The 19249-nt window shown below is 57.6% G+C and overlaps 3 protein-coding genes across 3 annotated transcripts; 1 reads left to right on the top strand and 2 right to left on the bottom strand.

Moving 5' to 3' along the window:
- Nucleotides 1–2253: 2253 nt before the first annotated feature.
- Nucleotides 2254–5803, bottom strand: PG994_009860 (uncharacterized protein; the record flags this gene model as incomplete). Its single annotated transcript, XM_066861269.1, has 4 exons — nucleotides 2254–2877; nucleotides 2919–3032; nucleotides 3065–4880; nucleotides 4947–5803. 4 exons carry the CDS (start codon nucleotides 5801–5803, stop codon nucleotides 2254–2256), a joined length of 3411 nt encoding a protein of 1136 aa, XP_066710379.1.
- Nucleotides 5804–8595: 2792 nt separating this feature from the next.
- On the top strand, nucleotides 8596–13942 carry PG994_009859 (uncharacterized protein; the record flags this gene model as incomplete). Its single annotated transcript, XM_066861268.1, has 3 exons — nucleotides 8596–12133; nucleotides 12200–12867; nucleotides 12947–13942. 3 exons carry the CDS (start codon nucleotides 8596–8598, stop codon nucleotides 13940–13942), a joined length of 5202 nt encoding a protein of 1733 aa, XP_066710378.1.
- A 2410-nt stretch (nucleotides 13943–16352) lies between these two features.
- Nucleotides 16353–19037, bottom strand: PG994_009858 (uncharacterized protein; the record flags this gene model as incomplete). Its single annotated transcript, XM_066861267.1, has 1 exon — nucleotides 16353–19037. The coding sequence occupies one exon, from the start codon at nucleotides 19035–19037 to the stop codon at nucleotides 16353–16355; it is 2685 nt and encodes an 894-aa protein (XP_066710377.1).
- Nucleotides 19038–19249: the final 212 nt, after the last annotated feature.

Here is a 19249-nt window from a genome sequence, read left to right as displayed (position 1 = left end):
TTTGTGAGGTGAAGGTTACACAACTAATTTATTACATACATCCGGGTTGGAACTGTCTGTGTCCAATGTTGACCGCTGACCTTGAGCAGTCTCGTCCATGACATGATGATATCATCTCACCGACGCGAGTGGATCCTATCAAATCAGAAACGAACGGCGGAAAAGGAAAAAAAGACAGAAAGCGTTCGAGCAGGCTCGAGGTGCGAGGGTTTTAACGAGCAGGCGCTTATCCCCCTTGGGCCCTTGTCCCGGTCCAGTCCCAGAGCCTCCCAGAATCCCCACTGACTTGCGCAGTGCTCAGAAGTCAGAATAAGACGAAACCCGCTGTTTTGCGGTCCTCCTTCGCTTCGGGCTGTTTTCCCCAGTTCGTTGCGAATTGACCACAGGAAGAGCCCATCTGCCCATGGGGCGAGGCAGCGAGGAGAGAAAATGCTCCGGGGATGGCGGCGCATTAATCAGAATATCAAGCTCGCAAGATATTCTGGTTTGGAGGTACGTACATTTTTGAGTGCTTTTGCTTTTGGTTCGAGGACTGCCGGCTGGTCGGCGGCTGACACGTTTTACTCGGTCTAATCTTCAATCGGTCGACCGTCTCCCCAACAACTCGAGTCGCATTCCAATTTGCATTCTGTCCATTTCATCCAGTTCATGTATTAAATTTGCGCCAGAAAGAGTCTCCGAACTCACTGAACATGCAAAAGGGCAAATGCCATTTCCCTTTTCCCATCTCCTCTCCATGTGTTCATGTTTCCTGTATTGAACCCAGCCACCAACCAGCTGCCCTGGCAAGCCTGGCAAGCGGCTTACCTAGAGCAGTCGCCAAGAGCAGCCTCCAGAAAGCTTAGGCCGTCTTGGCCTCGCGAGTCGCGAATCCTTATAATTCTTCATCCCGCGAACTTTTCGCTGATCCCGCCACTATTCCCGGCCCTGGCTCCTTGGCTGCTTGGCTGCATTCGGTCGGTGGATGGAGAAAAGAGTCCAAACAATAGGCCGCTAGCACTTGACAGGATTTGAATCTATCTCCATTTCCCATACTACTTTCCCAGTAATAGGAGCTTGATGGCGACAAGAGTCCAAGCGAAAAAGACCCCTAGGTTAGCTCTTGACAGGAATTGAACCTGTCTCCATTTCCCATGCTAATAATGGCAGCTTGATCCTGGCAACGATCAGCCTAGCCCATCTGTAACCCACCGAGGCCACTGGCACTATTTCCGTGTCCCTCGGCTGCTCGCGCTCCTAACGACAAAATGCACATAGCTAGATAGGTAACTTTCAACTTCATTGACTCCATCTATTGTCCAGATCACGTAGAAAGGCTAGGATACATTCCGAGCTTCTAATCAAATGGATCCTCCAGTGCTTGAAGTAGCGCACACTATTAATACTACTGCCACTATTTACGTAAACAGACAGCTGTTCTCGCTCCTTTGCGACAAAACTGCTCAAAAAATTGGATTATCGTCCCTTGATTAATTGACTCTGTATACACGGAGTATTTGTTCATGAGAAGTGAGAAGACGGAATGCATTCCGAGCCCCTAACCGAATGGATCCTCCAATGCTTAAAGTAGCGTCCGTTTCATCTAAACGAGCCGCCTGACTGACTACCACTTGTTCACCGTATGACTTGTCGGTCAAGACTCTCAAGACTATTAAGATCCTTCGGATGAAAACCGTACCGTCTTGAAAGTGTTCGTGATGTGTATAATAACTATGGAAGGGCTATAAAGTACAGTAACCAAATGCGCTCCTCGCAACCTAGGCCATTACTCGACCAGACAGTCTTCGCTATATAACGACTACCTATAGTTAAGCGATAGCCAACCAACCATGCGCGGCCGTTTCCTTTCTCCGCCTCGCTTGGGATAAGCCTAGAAGGAACATGGGAAAAAAGGAAAGAAGATGGAAAATTGCATGTCATCGCTCGGGGGTATATGTCAGTCAGTCAGTAATCGTGAAAAGAGTGATCCCAAAGCCTTCTTCTTCGTCCCGGTATAGACCATGAACAAGAGCCTTCATCCCAGTATGCGTGTGTGGTGCGTGAGTGTGTGTGTTTACCTACTCCCCTCCTGTCTTTCCCCCCAGCCTATGCCTTTTTCCCACCTCCCGTAGTAGTAGTAGTCCCGTCTCGTCTCATCCTTGCATCATTACGACGGGCACGTGTTCTGTCCCATCTTCTCGAAGTCATGACATGCATATACATCATCCTATTCGCCGACTGTCCTATCCTTCCATTTCGAACTTTGTGTCAACTTCACAGCTCGTCTCGGATATGGTCAATCGTCTCCTTGACGTACTCCGTCATGGAGCTAGCCGAGTCAGCCACGTTGCTGGCAGCCGACGCGGCAGCTTCCGTGGCCTCGCTCATGGCGCTCGAGGCCGTCGCACTCGCCGCCCCGTATACACCCGCCAGGCGTGCAAATACCGACTCGGTCACCGTGGGTTCCTTGCCCACGATGAGCTCGGACACCAGGGAGCTCACGACCGAGTACTGCGCTGCCGCCGCTTCCGTGGCAGAGCCGGCGTATTCTCCCGCAACCGAGTTGGCGGACGACAGGGAGTCGGCGGCACGGTCGCCCGCATTGGCGGCATAATCAGCGGCAGCACCGGTCGCCGAGGCAGCATAGTCGCCCGCCTGCGAGGCGTAGTCACCCGCGGCGGAGTACAGGTTCTCGTACCAGGGCGTCGGGGTGGGCGCGCCGTAGACCTGAGAACTGACTTGGCTCACGAGGTAGTCCCAGTTGGCAGCAACCGAGTCACCGGCCGAGGAGGCAGTATCACCCGCAGCCGCGGCAGCCGACGCCGCCGCTTCACTGGCCGCCGAAGCCACCGACGAGGCAGACTCGCCGGCGACCGAGGCCACGGAGCTGGCAGTACCCTGTACGTCGGTAGGGTGGGCGTCGCCGTCATGGAGCTCACGGCCGTGGAAGCAGCCGAGAGGAATTCGTTGTAGCGGGCATGTGCGACACCGAGTCCGGCATAGTAGTTGTGCTTGGCCTGGTCCAGCATCTTCTCGACGCGCTCGACGGGGTGCTGGGCGTGGGCTCGGCGGCGCCGATGGCCACCTTGGCGTTCTCGAACTGCTCGCCGGCCCAGCTAACCGAGTCCTGGTAGTTTTGCTGAGCGATAGACTGGACCCTCTCCCAATCGACCGACGGCATCGTAGGCATCGCGGGCATGTCAGGCATCCACTTGGTCGTGGGTGTTCCGTAGATGCCCTCCGAGGCGGCCGTTGCAGCGCTTTGGAGGCGCGAATTGGCAGTCGCCAGGGCGTCAAAGTAGCCTTGGGACACGGAGCTGAACATTTGCTCGTGGGCTGGCTTGGGCGTGCCGCTGACCTGCCCAGAGACGGCCGACATGGCGCTCGAGTACTTGTCGGCAGCTTGGGCGATGGCGCTGGTGTAGGCCGCCTGCGCAGCCGAGGTGACGCTCGCAGCCGCGTCCGTCGGGAGGGCAGACTTGACGTTGGAAAGGATGGGCTCGGCGTCTTCGTCGTCGTCCATGATGGGCTGTCGCGAGGGAACGGATTGGGCAGCGGCGCCGAACATGGCAGACTTGACGCTAGGGGTGGCTGAACCGGCCGAGGAGCTGGGCAAGTCGGGAGAGGCAACGATGGATTCCTCGGCTTGCTCGGGACCGTCAACTACCTCGGAAGTAGGGAGAGGCTCGACGGACTCGGCGGCGTTGGTGCCGGTGCTGGCCGACTTAGAAGAAGACAGGTCAGAAGCACTCTCAGTGGGCTCAGAGGCCATGCTTTCCATGCGTGGGACGGCCGAGGTCTCGGTATCAACTGCGTCATCTGATGCGGCGCCCTTGGATGGCTTGACAGCACTCGAGGCACCTTCGCTGATAGCTTCACCTGCGGACTCGACGCTCTCCTTGACCTTTCCGGCAGCCGAGTGCATAACCTCTTCAGCATCAGCTGCCGCCTCCTTCAGTGCCTCAGCGGCCTTCTGCTGCGCGGCCTCGGCCGCCAGTTTCATGGTGCTGGCGTCAAAGTCGTCGGTGTAGTCGCCGGCAATGGCCTTCCAGGCCGCCACCTGCTTCAGGCTGGCGAGCTCCTGCGCCGCCTCGGCCGCGACGGCCATGCCCTCGTTCTCGATGTCGGTGCCGGCGGTCTGGACCTTCGGGAGGGCGGGATGGGTGATGACCAACACCTTGAGGTCGTCGGTCCACTCGTCGAGGCGCGCGCGGAGCTGGTGGTACTTCTGCCAGTCCTTGTAAGTGACGCCGTCCATCCAGGCCCACTTCATGCCCAGCTTCTGCAGGGCCAGGTCGCGGATGCTCTCGAGGATGCTGATGTGCTCCTGGGCGATGGCGGTCACGGCCGTCTCGGTCTCCTCCTCGTACGTCTGGCGCCATGTGCGGATGGCCTGGGCCTGGTCTCTAATCTTCAACCCGGAGGCTCGCACGGCAGCGGCGACTTCTTCCTCGAGCTGAGATGCGTCGGTCTTGGCGCCGGCGTCTCTGTGCTTCTCCAGAATGCTGATGAGGTTCTTCTTCAGGCCGCTCAGCTCGGTCTTGACGGTCTCGTCGAGCTTCGACAGGTGGGACTTGCCGACCACGCCGGCTTCCTCCTGGATTAGTCTGTCGGCAATCTCCTGGACTCGGCCCTCGATCTCTTCGGCAGATTCCTCGGCGGCCTTGGTGAACTTTCCTTGCCACAGCTCCAGATCTTCGGCGACCGTCTTGGCGGCAGCCTCGCGAACATCTTCCTTGGACGGTTCGGCCGCGTCTGTGTCGATCTTCACCTCGACAGAAGGTTCGGCCTCAGGCTCGACAGATGAGGCGACAAACTCGGGCTCGGGAGTGGCTTCGGCGGCTTTAGTGGTGGCGGTCAAAGAAACGGAGACGGTTGGCTTCACAAAGGCCGACTTGACGCTGGATATGTCATCATAGTTAGTAACAGTCGTATATACTAGAACTAAATCCAGGGGAGTCTCTTACGGCTCGGTCTCGTCACTGAAGGTCTTGACCCTCTTGTCCTGGTGGCGCCCGAGACGCTCCATAATACGTGCCACCTGCGGGTCGACGGTTTTGATGTAGACATTCCTGACGCGGGGCCAAACCACACCGTCGAGGAAGACGTAAGTCTTGTTCCATGCCCAGAGGGTGGTCGGGACGGCCGTGTCGACCGTAAAAGTCGAGGCCATGTCGTAGCCCTGCAGAGCGTACGGCTGGACAAAGACATAGGCGGGGAGCATGACGTCGTGGTACGTCTGCTGGGCGTTGTTCTTGGCGATATTGTAGTAGGGCGCAACAGCCTCGGAGACCTTGGTGACATGCGGCGCGGCGTTCTTGTCGTACTGGACCTTAGCCAAGGCCTGATACTTGAGGAGCTGCGGCTGCACCGTCTTCTCCCACTGGGCGAGACCCAGAGTCTGGGCCTTCTCGAGCTGGGGCCCGCCATACTTGACGGCGTAGGTGCGCGCGGGGGTGATGACGGAACGGTCGACGGTGTTGTAGTAGGGCTTAGCGAGCTCGACGTAGGGAGCGGCGTAGGCGTCGTAGTACGGGGTCAGGTGCGGCGAGACGACCTCCTTGAGCTGGAAGTAGGGCTTGCAGACCTTGGGGGACGACTCGGTCAGGTCCTGTATCGAGGCCGGGCAGCGGAACAGGATGCTGATGATCGAGTACCAGGTCAGCAGCCTCGCGGTGATGCTGATGATGCGCGCGAGGAAGCCATTCTTCTTGTTGGCGCGCTTGATCGGAGGTGTTCGTTGGCGCGTCGCTGTGGATTTGCCGTTCATGTGGGAAAGGCCGTTGAGCGAGCCATTGGTATGGCTGTTCGTCTTTTCCACCATGATGGATGGGTGGAGGCAACAGCTGGCAGACGAAGGATGGATGCTTGTTTTTTCCCTGATCTCAAAAAAAGAAGCTAGTCTGTATAGCAGGTAGTTCTTTGATCTGCACAGGTAGCCCTCGACGAGATTTGAGAGCAGCTGCAGAGATTTCGAACCCGTCAAATTTGGGAAAGATGGGCGGGAGAAGTAGTTGACAGAAGTCCAAGTTGAAGTGCCTCGCTCGGGTCGTCTGGTGATGCCAGCAAAGCAAAAAAGGAGCGGATAAGATAGCGAGAGAGCAATCAGTCGATGGTGCGACAATGCTGGACGGCAGGGAAAGGGTGGTGTGGCAGTGGGTTGTTGCTGCCGGGGAGAGTCTTTGTCAGTTTCCGGAGCAGGCAAGGTAACCTTGGAGGTCAAGGTACTGTTAGGAGAGGAAGAGCTTCTCAAACCCCCTCTTTCTGATCCTGACCAGGTAATAATAATAATAATAATACAATTGTCGGAGCAACGATTATTCTGTGCATGTAGGGTATGAAGCAAGGAGTTCGGTGACAATAACAATTGAACCAACAATCACGAAAGAAGAGTCCCAATCATCTCGCATTCGTCATCTGTGTTTTCTTGTTCGGGCCAAACAAGCTGGAGCTCTCTCACCTTGGGAGGCCTGGAATTGACGAGGTATGACGCAGTGGGGCGTTCGCCAAAGCTGGAACTCCACAGATTGGCTTATGTTCACTACGTCGAAAGAACTGGGGTAGAGGGAGCACTTGGGATTAGGTGCATATAGATGATGTAGCTACTGTTGGTGATTGATTGATATAGGCTGGGTGTGCACACGCGAGGAGTTCGGGGAATGTGTTGAGGCCGCATGCAGGTATGTGTAAGTGACACCTGTAGAACTGTTTCAGGAACACTAAACTCTGACTGACCTTGATCAGAGACGCAAAGCCCGGCTGTAACCTTTGGCTTCGGACTGGAGCTATGACTTAGGTACTATCGACATACAGCTATGTTCGCTTACTGCCTGCTGTTGGCTCGCAGAAGTGGGCGACAAGCTGAGGGTACGTGCCGAGGTTCGCGAGAGACGAAGAGACGGATGCCAAAAAGCAGGTATCTCGAGGTTGGGATACCAAACTAGAAGGATAGAAAAGCAAGGCCTGCTTGATCTTGATTTATCTATTCTCACTTCCCACCTTCATCATCCCTTCATGTTATCTTCAGCTTCTCCCTAGCCTTGACGGTTGCAGCCTTTAGCGTGAGACCTTGCCGACACAGAGACGTCATTAGCCTGTGCTGCCGACCACTCTCACCCACCCAGTTTCTCTTGCTACCACCGATCCAACTCGATTTTTGATACGCCAAGCTCGGTGAACTGCATGTCGTGGGTGGCCAATAGTTCACTCGGGGTAGATGCCGTCAGATAACGAACATGTTCAATTCGACTAACAAGCTGACATGATTTGAAGGTTCGGAAGCATGCCCTGTCCTAGTGGTTACGGATTCTTGTTGAAACCGAATCCCATCTCATTTTCTAGAACCATACTGCTATATTCTGATACTCTTACCCGATGTTTCCCCAGGCTGTTGAGTGTTCTGGACCAGTGTGCCCGCATGAGAAGCGATCTTGACTACTGCTGTGCTACATGTTCTGCTTCAACGCAACGGTGTCGACCCCACGGATGCTGGAATAACCTGGAGCCCGAACAGTAGGGGCTTTGATAAGACCCCCGACAATGTCACCACCCAAATACAGACAGATATAATACAGGCTGGGAGAAGAAAAAGGTGAGATCTGGCTACACATGATCATACTATTCGAGTGTTAGGAGTGTTGCCAGCAAGTCGAAATGTATGGCTTTTGGTAGGTACTAGATCTGGTTCTGGAGTACTGTCAAAGGCACCCCTATCGCGACATAAGAACCTCTCCATGAGACTCAACTAGGGTTGCGTTTACTCTTTTGAGCTCATGTTTGCTATGGCTAATTGGTAATTTGCTCTAGATCCTTCCTCCAGTACAACAACATGCAGAAATTGCAGGTCAAAGTTGGAATCTGCCTCAGTGTGGTGGTTGTTGGTTGGCCTTGCAAGGCTGCACTGCTGTACATGTGGCTGGGCTTACGAGGCAATCCGAGAGGCCAACAGGCCTAAGGCTGATTGACAACTGGCCCCTGCCCCGCCTAAGTAAAGCCATCAATCAATTGTAGCCCACTACGGCCATGACAAAGATCTACAAGACCACCTGTAGATTTGTAGCCATCCCGATTGAAGACTGCACCTACTACTGATTGATCCGACACATTTTCATCATTCTGCATGTCTTTTGCACCACCCGCCCTTTGTCTCAGGTGGAAGTCGACGAAATAACACTTGCCAACACGCACAAAAAAGGTTTTCTTTTCGGAAAACGCCTGTCTGCTCGATAGCAATTCCAGCCCAACCAGACATAACCTCCACGGCAGCGGCTCTCTGCGCCTCCATTGATGGTTTTCCCGACTTCATGACGCGGCCCGCTGGCCAAGCTCCCTTGCGATATTACACACGACGATACAGCACGGCCCGACCCAACCCCCCTCAAAAGAACGAATAGACGCCCCGGCAGGGCGAAACAGTGGAAAAAGCCGGCACCATGGATAACTGGCCCCCTGCCATCGACCCCGACCCGGCCGAGTTCCCGAACACCATCAAGCGAAGACGCACATCAACCGCTCCATCCGACAGCATGGAGGGGACGCCACCGACAGAAGGCAATCCGCCGGCATCCCCTTCCTCCAAGTCTCAGATCCACACGGCCAACGACTCGGTCGTCGGCGATGTCGACACCTGCCGAATATGCAGAGGGGGAGGGAAGCCCTGGCGAGCCGCTCTTCTATCCTTGCAAGTGCAGCGGCAGCATCAAGTTCGTCCACCAAGACTGCCTGATGGAGTGGCTCTCGCACTCACAGAAGAAGCACTGCGAGCTCTGCAAGACGCCCTTCCGCTTCACCAAGCTCTACGCCCCCGACATGCCCAAGAGCCTGCCCTTCTACGTCTTCGCCAGCCACATGGCCAAGTACCTCTTCCGCAACATCTTGGTCTGGCTGCGCGCTACCCTCGTCGTCAGCGTCTGGCTCGGCTGGCTGCCCTACCTTATGCGGTCCGTCTGGTCCTTCCTGTTCTGGATCAGCGACGAGGGCTTCGGCCCAGGCCCCTCCACCTTCGAGGCCATCCGGAACCTGACCACGGCGCAACGGAACATGGTCGCGTCTTCGGTTAACAGCCAGGGGCTCGCGACGACAACTTGCCCAGCGGGGCCCATGTTCCCCGCCACCACTACGGCGGCTTCGCGGGGCGACATTGCCGAGCAGATCCCGAGACTGCTAAGGGCGCTGGGCGTATCCTCACAGCCGCACGCCAACTCCAGCAACACCTTCGTTTCCGCCATTTCTCGCATAGTCTTTGGAGGCGCTAGTCTGGCCAGCGAGGGCTCCTTCGAACCGCCGTCCAACATGACTAGTGCCGTCCAGTCTGGCGTCTCCGCTCGTCAGTACCCATACTCATCGCTGCTGAGCGAGGTCGGTTTCTTGAAGAATCTCACAAGGAACGCCGGCGTCAACCGAACCGTCATTGCTGTACTCGAGGGTCAGATCATTACCGTCTTGGTCATTGTATGCTTCATCCTCATCATCCTCGTGCGCGATTACGTGGTCCAGCAACAGCCCGAGATCAACATGAGGGCTGCGTTTGCGGCTCAGGAAAACAATGGCGGCCCCGCTCCCATGATGCCACCTCTCCATCACCACCATCATGGAGAAGAGCACGAAGCCGATGACGAGAACGAGGCGGGGGATAATGATTCCGTCATTGCTCATTACGACGAAAGGGACGACGAGCTCCTCGGCGGTGGCGCCCAGCAGAACGACACAAGAGAACCCCGCGACCCACAACAAAGACCTATTGCTCCTTTTAGACGGCGTTTGGCGCGGCAAAACACGACTGGCGAGCCAGAACGGGCCCAGGATGCGGCGGCCGGCCCCAGCCTGGACCAGCGGGCCCTCCAACAACAATTGGACGAGGCGACCCAGGTCAGCCAGTATCTGCGTATATGGCGCGAGGCCGACGGAGACCGCGAAAAGGTTCTCCGCATGATCCGCGATGAGGGGCTCGAGGAGAGACTCGAGAGCTACGTGAGCGCTACTTTGTCTACGGGACGGTCTACCGCCAGTACGACGCCCGGAGAGTCGCCCCATGGTCCGCCCCCGCATGACTTTGCCGGGCCGGCTTCCGATCAGACCCCTGATGAGGACAAAGATGTGAAGGGCAAGCGCAAGGCGACCGACGAGGGTCAAGAGGAATCTCGTGCCGAGCGTGGCGACCCTTCCTGGTGGCACTACGGTGCTGTCAACACTGGTGACAGCGGAGAACCGGAACGAGTTCTGCCATTATCAGATGGGCCAGCTTCCGATCAGACCCCTGATGAGGATGTGAAGGGCAAGGGCAAGGCGACCGAGGATCATGAGGATTCGCCTGCTGAGCGTAGCGGCTCTTCCTGGTGGCACGGCGATTATAATGATGTTAACACTCGCGACAGCGGGGTACCTGTAGTTCTGCCATTATCATTACCCTCAAATCGACCTCGTGCGATATCCGACGGCCCTCAGCAACACAACACCGTCAACCCTCTGGCCAACAACACATGGTCTTTTGCCAACCTTCTTCAGGAGCCTGCGACAGCGGAACGGGATGATACCGAGCAAACTTCGTCGGGTTCTGGTCAGATTACGTTTACTCCTTCTTCTGGCAGCTCCGTCGCCAACTCGGATATTCCTGGCCAGCAGCCTACAGCCAATGAACCACCTCCAAGGACATTGGAGGACCATGCTGAGGCCCTCGGGACCCCATTCAATTTCGCCCGCGGGAACGAGCCGGAGACCCCAACTGCTGGGGAGAACGATGGTGCTGATCACGAAACTGCCGGTGGCGCCGCCGAGCGTCTCCCTGGTGAGCTACGACAAGTCCAGGGTAACGCTGCCCGACAACCCGGCGGACTTGTGAATCGCGTAGCCGACTTCATGTGGCGCGACATTGAGGACGTGGATGATGCGGATACCCTCGAACCCGATGCCGTCGAGCTGTTCCTAGACAACCAAGATGCGCCGTTCGTTGAGGCCAACCATGGCGGTGACGATCAGAACCTTGACCCTGGTCCCGTTGAGCTGGCACCCGACGTCGTGGAGGCCGCCGCCGCCGCCGGTCTTGACCCCGAAGCGCTCGAAGACGCCGAGGACTTTGAAGGCATCATGGAGCTCATCGGCATGCGCGGCCCCATCGCGGGTTTGTTCCAGAATGCCATCTTCTGCGCGTTCCTAGTCTCCATGACCATCTTCTTCGGCATCTTCATTCCCTACAACGTTGGCCGAGTCGCCGTATGGGTGGTGGCGAACCCGTCGCGTCTTCTCCGCATCGTCTTCAGCTTCTCCAAGTTCATTCAAGACGTGGTGCTCTTCCTCGTCGGCTTCACCATGACGGCGGTCCTGGATCTCTGCAATCTGCTGCGGGCCCTCTGGAAGATCAACGAAGGCCGCGAGTTCCTGCGCTCCGCTGCCGCCGATGCCCGCGTGCTGACCAACAGCTCGTTCAACCGCCTGGCCGAGATGTTCGCTGGAGACGCCCCCTGGATCTCGCCCAGCGAGATGCGCAACTTCTCCGCCATCAGCCACCACGCCCTGATCGACGTCAAGACGCAGTGCCACGAACTCCTTTCTGCCTGTGGGACTGGCTTGGTCTATGTTCTTGGGGGCGACTACAGTGCCAAGTTGTATGCCGCCAAGTCTGCTCTGGGCGCCGCTGCCCCCGAGGCGCTGGACTGGCTGAAGAACGCCACAGCCCAGATCACGCAGCCCAACTCGTGGGTCATTAACCTCAACCTGCCCAACAACACGGCCCCGGTCGACCCTTTCCTGGCGTTCTGGGGAGCCAAAGACCGGACGTATGCCATTCTGGGCGGTTACATAGCCATGACATTCCTGGCCGGCCTCTATCTGGGACGCGGCACCCCGTTCTCCTCAAGCCAATCTGCCCAAGAGTGGGAGGCATCCATCATCGATGCGCTGAACCAAGCTAGCGGCGTCATGAAGGTCATCCTCATCATCAGCATCGAGATGCTCATATTCCCCCTGTACTGCGGTCTCCTGCTCGACTTTGCCCTGCTGCCGCTATTCGAGAGCGCCAGCTTCAAGTCGCGGCTCCTCTTCACCTACAACTTCCCCCTCACGTCGATCTTCGTGCACTGGTTCGTGGGTACAGGCTACATGTTCCACTTTGCCTTGTTCGTGTCCATGTGTCGCAAGATCATGCGTAAGGGCGTCTTGTGTAAGTTCATGTCCATGCTATCTTTCTACTTCTTGCCTAGGTTCCAACGCTGACTCTCCTTGCTAGATTTCATCCGAGACCCGGACGACCCCGAATTCCATCCCGTACGAGATGTACTCGAGCGCAGCGTGACCACGCAGCTGCGTAAGATCCTGTTCTCCGCTTTTGTTTATGGAGCGCTCGTGGTCGTCTGCCTGGGTGGCGTGGTATGGGGACTGTCTCTGGCCCTGCCGAATGTCCTCCCCATCCACTACTCGTCCAACGAACCAGTCCTCGAGTTCCCCATCGACCTCCTGTTCTACAACTTCCTCATGCCGCTGGCGGTCAAGTTCTTCAAGCCCAGCGACGGCCTTCATGCCTTGTACACATGGTGGTTCCGAAGATGTGCCCGGACGCTGCGCTTGACGTGGTTCCTGTTTGGTGAACGCCGCATCGACGAGGAGGGCATTCTGAAACTGACCGAGGGCGAGGTGGCGGATTCCGCACCGTGGTACCGGAAGCTGTTCCTCGAAGTCAACAAAGACGACGAGGTGGTCCCCAAGACCTGGCGCGACACTTTTGAGGGCGGACACGCGAAGCCAGCCTCGGAGATCAAGATGGAAGAGATGCGCCTCCTCAGCCAGTCCAAGGCAAAACTCGTCGAGTCGGGCCAGATCATACCCGACGGTCGCTTCGTGCGGACGCCCGCCTCGGACCAGGTTAAGATCCCCAAGGGCCAGCCCGTCTTCTTTGCCGTGACGGCCCGCAACGACCGGCTGGACGGCAAGACGGAATTGCCCGAGTCGGACCTCTACTCTAGGCACCAACTACCAGTTCGTCTACCTGCCGCCGCACTTCCGCGCGCGCGTCTTCCTCTTCATCCTCTTCATCTGGATATTCGCCGCCGTCACGGGCGTGGGCATCACCATCGTTCCGCTCGTCTTCGGGCGGTGCATGTTCAAGATCCTCATTCCGGACCACATCCGGACCAACGACATCTACGCCTTCAGCATCGGCATCTACATCCTGGGCGGCGTCGGTTACTTCTTGTTCCACGCGCGCTCCCTCCTCCACCGGTTCCGCGACTGGGCCTCGTCGGCGGCGGCGTCACTGTTCGACCGAGACTCGCTGCAGCGGGTGACCGTCGTGGCCAAGCAGGGCGCCAAGGTCGGCTATACGTACACGATGCTTCTGGTGGTCTTCCCCCTCCTGGCGACTTTGCTCATCGAGCTGTACATTCTCGTACCGCTCCACACTTGGATACTCTACAGTTCGGCCAAGGACCCGCAGCCGATCAAGGCACTCACCCTGGGCGGGCACACGATTCGCGTCATTCAAGCCTGGACCCTCGGTCTCCTGTACCTCAAGCTTGGCTCGCGTGCCCTGGTGCTACATGGTGGCCGTCCCGCGCAAGCCGTGCGGGCGGTGCTGCGCCGCGGCTGGTTCGAACCCGACGTGGCGGTGCTGACGCGGGCCTTTGTTATCCCCGGTCTGATGGCGTCGCTGGCGCTCGTGATGCTGCCTCCCTTGGCCACGCGCGTCGTCGTCGCCCGCGGGTTGCTGGGCAGCGGCCAGTGGGACGCTGAAACACAAGTGATTGTATTCCGGCTCGCGTACCCGTTCGCGGCGCTGTGCGGGTTCGTCGGGTACGTGATGCGCGGCGTGCTGGTGGTGCTGGATGGGTGGCGGGCGCGCGTGCGGGATGAGGCGTACCTGATGGGGGAGCGTCTGCACAACTTTGGCGGGCTGGTCGGTGGCACTGCTGCTAAGGGGGGCTCGATAGGCTCCGGGGCGACGGCGGCGGAGTGGAGGAATGGTGCGCGGTTATAATACTTTGAGGAGAGGGAGTGTATTGTATATAAGTAAGGGGGTGAATGAACCACCTGAAGCAGCAGCGTGAAGTTACCCCGACGAAAGCACTGCAGCAAAAGAGCTTGTGTCTTGTTGACATAGCGTGCATAATTAGATATAAGTATGAATAGAACATGATTTTGTAACCTACAATTTCTTAGTGAAGGGGATGTTTCCTGTCTGGGAGTCCTGGTATAACTATCATGCCTTGTGAGTTAGGCCGCATGATGAAGAGTTCCATGTTAGCTGCGTAATATGCCCAAAGTCCTGCTAGCTGGAAGGATCTGTCATCCCGTAGTGCAAATAAAGTTGTTTAGAGAAACATTGTAACCAAACGGATGTAGTGGAATTTGTTTTGCCCTGCAATTTTTCTATTGTAACATGCATGTCACAGCTTCTCTGTACCACTTCGGGGCCGATTTCTCTAGGCCTATAGGCATATGTTCTACAGTATTCTGCTTGATATGGCTCGAGGAACGGCAGTAGCTATTGCTTTTGTCCAGCGAGGGCATGTGGTGGTATTTGACACTGCCTCAGCTCGCTGAAAGACACTCGGTATGAAAGCTACACAGTCAGAATAATCGAGGCAAGGAGGTACTATACGCAGATAGCAAAATCTTTCGCCAGGACATCATTGCTTACTTGTGCTGACTATGTACGAATTAAAAGACAGCATATTAATACACTTTTCCAACCTCATACATAAGCACATAATTGCCAATATCTAAGATGGGTTATCGTTCATAGCAAGCATTTAAGTGACTATTATCGGCTGCAGCAACACTGATCCTATCCTAGGCATCCTGTGTAAGAAACGAAATTGCTACTGGCCCGTCGTGTTCAAGACGGCCCAGGGAAAGGGCAATGCGGGCGTCTTGATTCGCTCAAAAACATGAAGGTGCTGGGTTTGGCCGAAGTAAGCGATGAAAGACACTTACTCTCAAACGATATGAGAACTACTTTGGCTAGGCAGGCCGGGTTGCTGGGGTCCTCGGGGCAGCCGTCTCGGTTTCAGGAGATACATGGCTACGGAGCTGTAACGGCATGAAAGCCACTCACCCTCGCACAGTGCCTTGTCGAAAAGTGCTCTAGGCATCTTAGCCAGGGGGCTTGACAGGACTTTTCTCATGGCTGTCTCCAAAAAGAAGAAGAGGAAGATAAGGAAGATAACAATAGCCTATGAGCGCAGATCCTCACAGCGTATACGTCACGACGAAAGCTGATGACAGCAAGACTAACGAAAGGGGTCACGGGCCATGGGCATGCGGCACTTGGTAGTCACCTTGTCAGGGTCGGAGTGTGTGCAGAGGGGTGAGGATATTCATCCAGGGTGGGCGGATAGTGCGGCGGTTCAGGGCGAGTTTAACGAATTGTGTAGGGAGCCCCTCTGGATATGAGTAATTTTTCCATCTTGAAGTGGCCAGATATAACAGAGGGCAGCTCCATTAGACAAGAAAGGGTTTCTATAGGACTGTTCGAGAGCTACAGTGACTTACCTGGAAAGGATATGGATTCCTGAATCAAACCCAACTCAAAGCTCTGGTAAATTCCAGATTCAATCCTCGTGTAATAGTGGGACTACGTTTTTCTCATTATAATTCTGATCCGAGTTCAATCAAGTCACGACTATTACCTATGGTCACAATGACTCCAAAACCCCTTTACATGGCAACCCAACAGTTGACACCCACGGTTGACAACGTACAGCTTGTCGGACTGGTCATGCGCGTGGAATACGCAACTTTCAGATCGGCCCATGGTACACAATATTCCCGTCAAGTCTCACCCAAGACACAATAAGCTTTATATCAACTTGTTGGACTCTAACCGGGAACCGTCCGTCTACCTTATAATTATTGAGAGCGTGGACAATGAAGGCTCCAACACATGAAGCTGAACCTCAGGTGAGCCTCGTCCCACGCCAGACTACGCTTCAAGTCCCGCTAAGCCTGACTACATCCTAGACAAACCTTGACGCCACCACTCACCAGCTTTTCCACGGTTCACTCAATCTCTTGCGGGGAGTCCGAACAGTTCAAACAAGTCACACAAGTCGCAGAAGAAGGCGAAGGGCAATCAGAGAACACATTTTTCTGGGACAAAAGAGAGAGACGGTAAGTCAATTATAGGTGGGTGAAACTATTAAATAACAAATATCTATATGTAGAATCGCGCCACCAAAAAGAAAACTTGGTATCTTCAAGGCGCGACTTTTTGTAGGTAGTCATGTACATTCAAAAAAGAGGGCCGGCTCAAGTTTTTTTCCTTCTTCGATTGACTTCTCTCATTCGATTTTGTGAAAAGAACAAAATATCTTGGCTTCCTCTAGGGGGTATATCTCTTGAAACATGGGGACATGAACGTCAGAACATGAACCATCATGTTGTGCTTAGAGGAACATGGCAGCGAAGGCGACGGCGACGAGACCGGCGGCGCTGGCGGACAGGACCGACGCACCGGCGGTCACGACGGGGTAGCCGGGGCCGGTGGTGGAGGGGGTAGGGGTGGTGCCGTTGGGCTTGTTGCCGCCGGCCTGGGTCGGGTAGACAGGGACGGTGACCTCAGCGCCGGCGGGGGCAGTGCCGGTGGCGGTGGGGAGAGTGCCGTTGTTGCCAGTAGGGTAGACCTTGCTCAGCGTGGTGCTCTGGCCAGGCATGCCGCCGACGGGGTAGCCGCCGGCAGGCTGCTGGGGCTGGGCCGGGTTGGTGGGCTTAGGGGGCGAGGCCGAGGAGACACCACCAGCGGGCTGCTCAGGCTTGCCGGGCTGACCGGGGGTCTGGGGCTGGCCGGGCTGCTGGGGCTGAGAAGGGTAGCCGGGCTGACCGGGAGTCTGGGGCTGAGTAGGGTAGCCGGGCTGCTCGGGCTGCTGGGGCTGTCCAGGAGTCTGGGGCTGCTGGGGCTGGCTGGGGCTGCTAGGGCCGGTAGGAGCAGGGGGCGATGAGGAAGAAACACCGCCGGAAGGCTGCTCAGGCTGCTGGGGCTGACCAGGAGTCTGGGGCTTGCCAGGCTGGCCGGGCTGCTCAGGCTGAGTAGGGTAGCCGGGGGTCTGGGGCTGCTCGGGCTGGCTAGGGCTGCTAGGGCCGGTAGGAGCAGGGGGGTGGGCAGAGGCCACGGTAGGCTGCTGAGGCTGGGCGGGCTGCTCGGGCTGCTCAGGCTGAGGAGGCTGAGCGACGGGGTAAGCAGGGGGAGCGGGGTTGGGGGTAGCCTTCACGAGGACGGAGGTCTTGCTGCCGTAAGGGCAGTCAGTGACCTCAGGGCCGCAGCTCATGATGGTGTGGTAGCGGGTGCTGAAGACCGTGCCGGGCTGCTGGGGCTGGCCAGGGGCGGTGGTAGCAGGCTGAGCCGGGACAGTAGGCTGAGGGCCGTTAGGCGACTCGCCGCCGGTGGTCGAGGGCTTGGGGCCGTTGCCACCCTGAGTGGTAGGCTGCTGGGGAACGGCCGGGTAGCCGCCCGCGGGGCCGCTGGGCTGCTCACCACCAGCGCTGGTGGTGGGCTTGATCGTGATGACGGTGCTGGTCTGGCTGCCGTAGGGGCAGTCGGTGACCTCGGGGCCGCAGCTCATGATGGTGTGGTAGCGGGTGCTGTAGATGGTGCCGCCGTTACCGGGGATGGTGCTGGTGACCGGGATGGTGCCGGCGGGAGGCGTGGTGGCGGCAGCGGGCAGGGTCACGGTGGTGGTGCCATGGCCGGGGATGGTCATGGTGCTGGTGACGGGCTGATGGGGCTGCGTGGCCGGGACGGTCGAGGACTCCTCGGTGCACTCATCCTCGTCGGGGGAGCCGGGGGTGGTGCTGGTGCTGACAGCCGCGGTCGAGGTGATGGTCGACTTGCTGGCGCTTTCGGTCATCAGGGGGATGGTGACCGAGCCCTTGCCACCGCCAGTGGTGGTGGCCGCATGGGGAACCGAGGTGGTGGCCGGGCCGTGGGGGACGGAGGCGGAGGCAGTCTCCTCCTCGCAGTCCTCAGTGGTGGCAGTGGTACCAGCGGTAGCAGGCTTGGTGCTGGTGCTGACAGCGTCGGTCGAGGTGACGGCAGCGGGGGTGGTAGCAGGCTTGCTGGCGCTGTGAGTGGTAGCAGCCTTGGGGGCCGAGCTGGTAGCAGGGCCGTGAGGGATGGAGGCGGAAGCAGTCTCCTCCTCGCAATCCTCGGTAGTGGCAGCGGTAGCAGGCTTGGTGCTGGTGCTGGTCTTGACGGCGTCGGTGGAGGTGACGGCAGCAGGAGTAGTAGCAGGCTTGCTAGCGCTGTGGGTGGTCGCGGCCTTGGGGGCGGAGCTCGTAGCGGGGCCGCGGGGGATGGAAGCCGAGGCAGTCTCCTCGCAATCCTCGGTGGAGGTGGACGGCTTGCCAGCGCTGGGAGTGGTAGCGGCCTTGGGGGCGCTGTGGGTAGTAGCAGGCTTGCTTGCGCTGTGGGTAGCGGGCTTGGTAGCGCTGGTGGTCACGGCAGCGGGAGGGGTCTGGACACCGTAGCCGGGAGCAGACGAGGTGCTAGCCTTGGCAGCAGGGGTGGTGGCGGGCTTGGTGCTGCTGCTGCTAACGGCGGCGGTCGAGGAGACGGCGGCCGGGGTGGTGGCGGTGTGGCCCTCGAAGGTGGTGGTCTCCTCCTCGCAGTCGTCCTCCTCAGTAGTAGCACTAGTGGTGGGCTTGGCCGGCTTGGTGCTGGTGCTGAGGGTGGTAGCAGCCTTGGGAGCCGAGGTGGTAGCGGGCTTGGTGGCGCTGGTGCTCATGGGCTTAGGGGGCTGGCCGACCTCGTAGCCGCCGGTGGGCATGGTAGGCACGGCGGGGGTGCTCTGAGCCGCGGGAGGGGTGGGCTTGCTGCTGCTGATGGCCTCGGTCTCGGAGACGGGCTTGGGAGGCTGCTCGACCTGGTAGCCACCGCCGGGCGCCGAAGGAGTGCTGGCGGCCGGGGTGGTCGGCTGGTGGACGGCGTCGGTCGAGGTCAGCGCCTGGGGAGGGGGCTGCTGGACCTGGTAGCCGCCCTGGGGCTGGGGCTGAGCCTCGTACTGGCCGCCCTGGACAGCACCGTGAACGGCGGCGAAGAGCATGGCTCCGCCGGCGACCTGAGTGAGTTGAACCATTGTTTCGGTTGAGTGTGGATTTGTATATAAGCGATTGTGGTTGGTTGTGTTTGGTGTACTGGCGCGGTTAAATTAAAAGTTGGGTATTAGAAGTTGAGATGGCAATTTTTTGGTTTTAATGGCAGTACAAGCGAATGACTGAAGTTAGACTCGACCGACGGAAGAAAGGGATCTTCTCGTACAATTAAGGTGTGGTGAGGAAGGGAAAGGGA

This window comes from Apiospora phragmitis (assembly GCF_038363925.1).
Source record: "Apiospora phragmitis strain CBS 135458 chromosome Unknown utg000010l:1.0-9815664.0:1.0-9183399.0, whole genome shotgun sequence".
NCBI lineage: Eukaryota > Fungi > Ascomycota > Sordariomycetes > Amphisphaeriales > Apiosporaceae > Apiospora > Apiospora phragmitis.
Note: the sequence above shows the minus strand (reverse complement) of the source record. Positions and strands in the feature narration are given on the sequence as shown.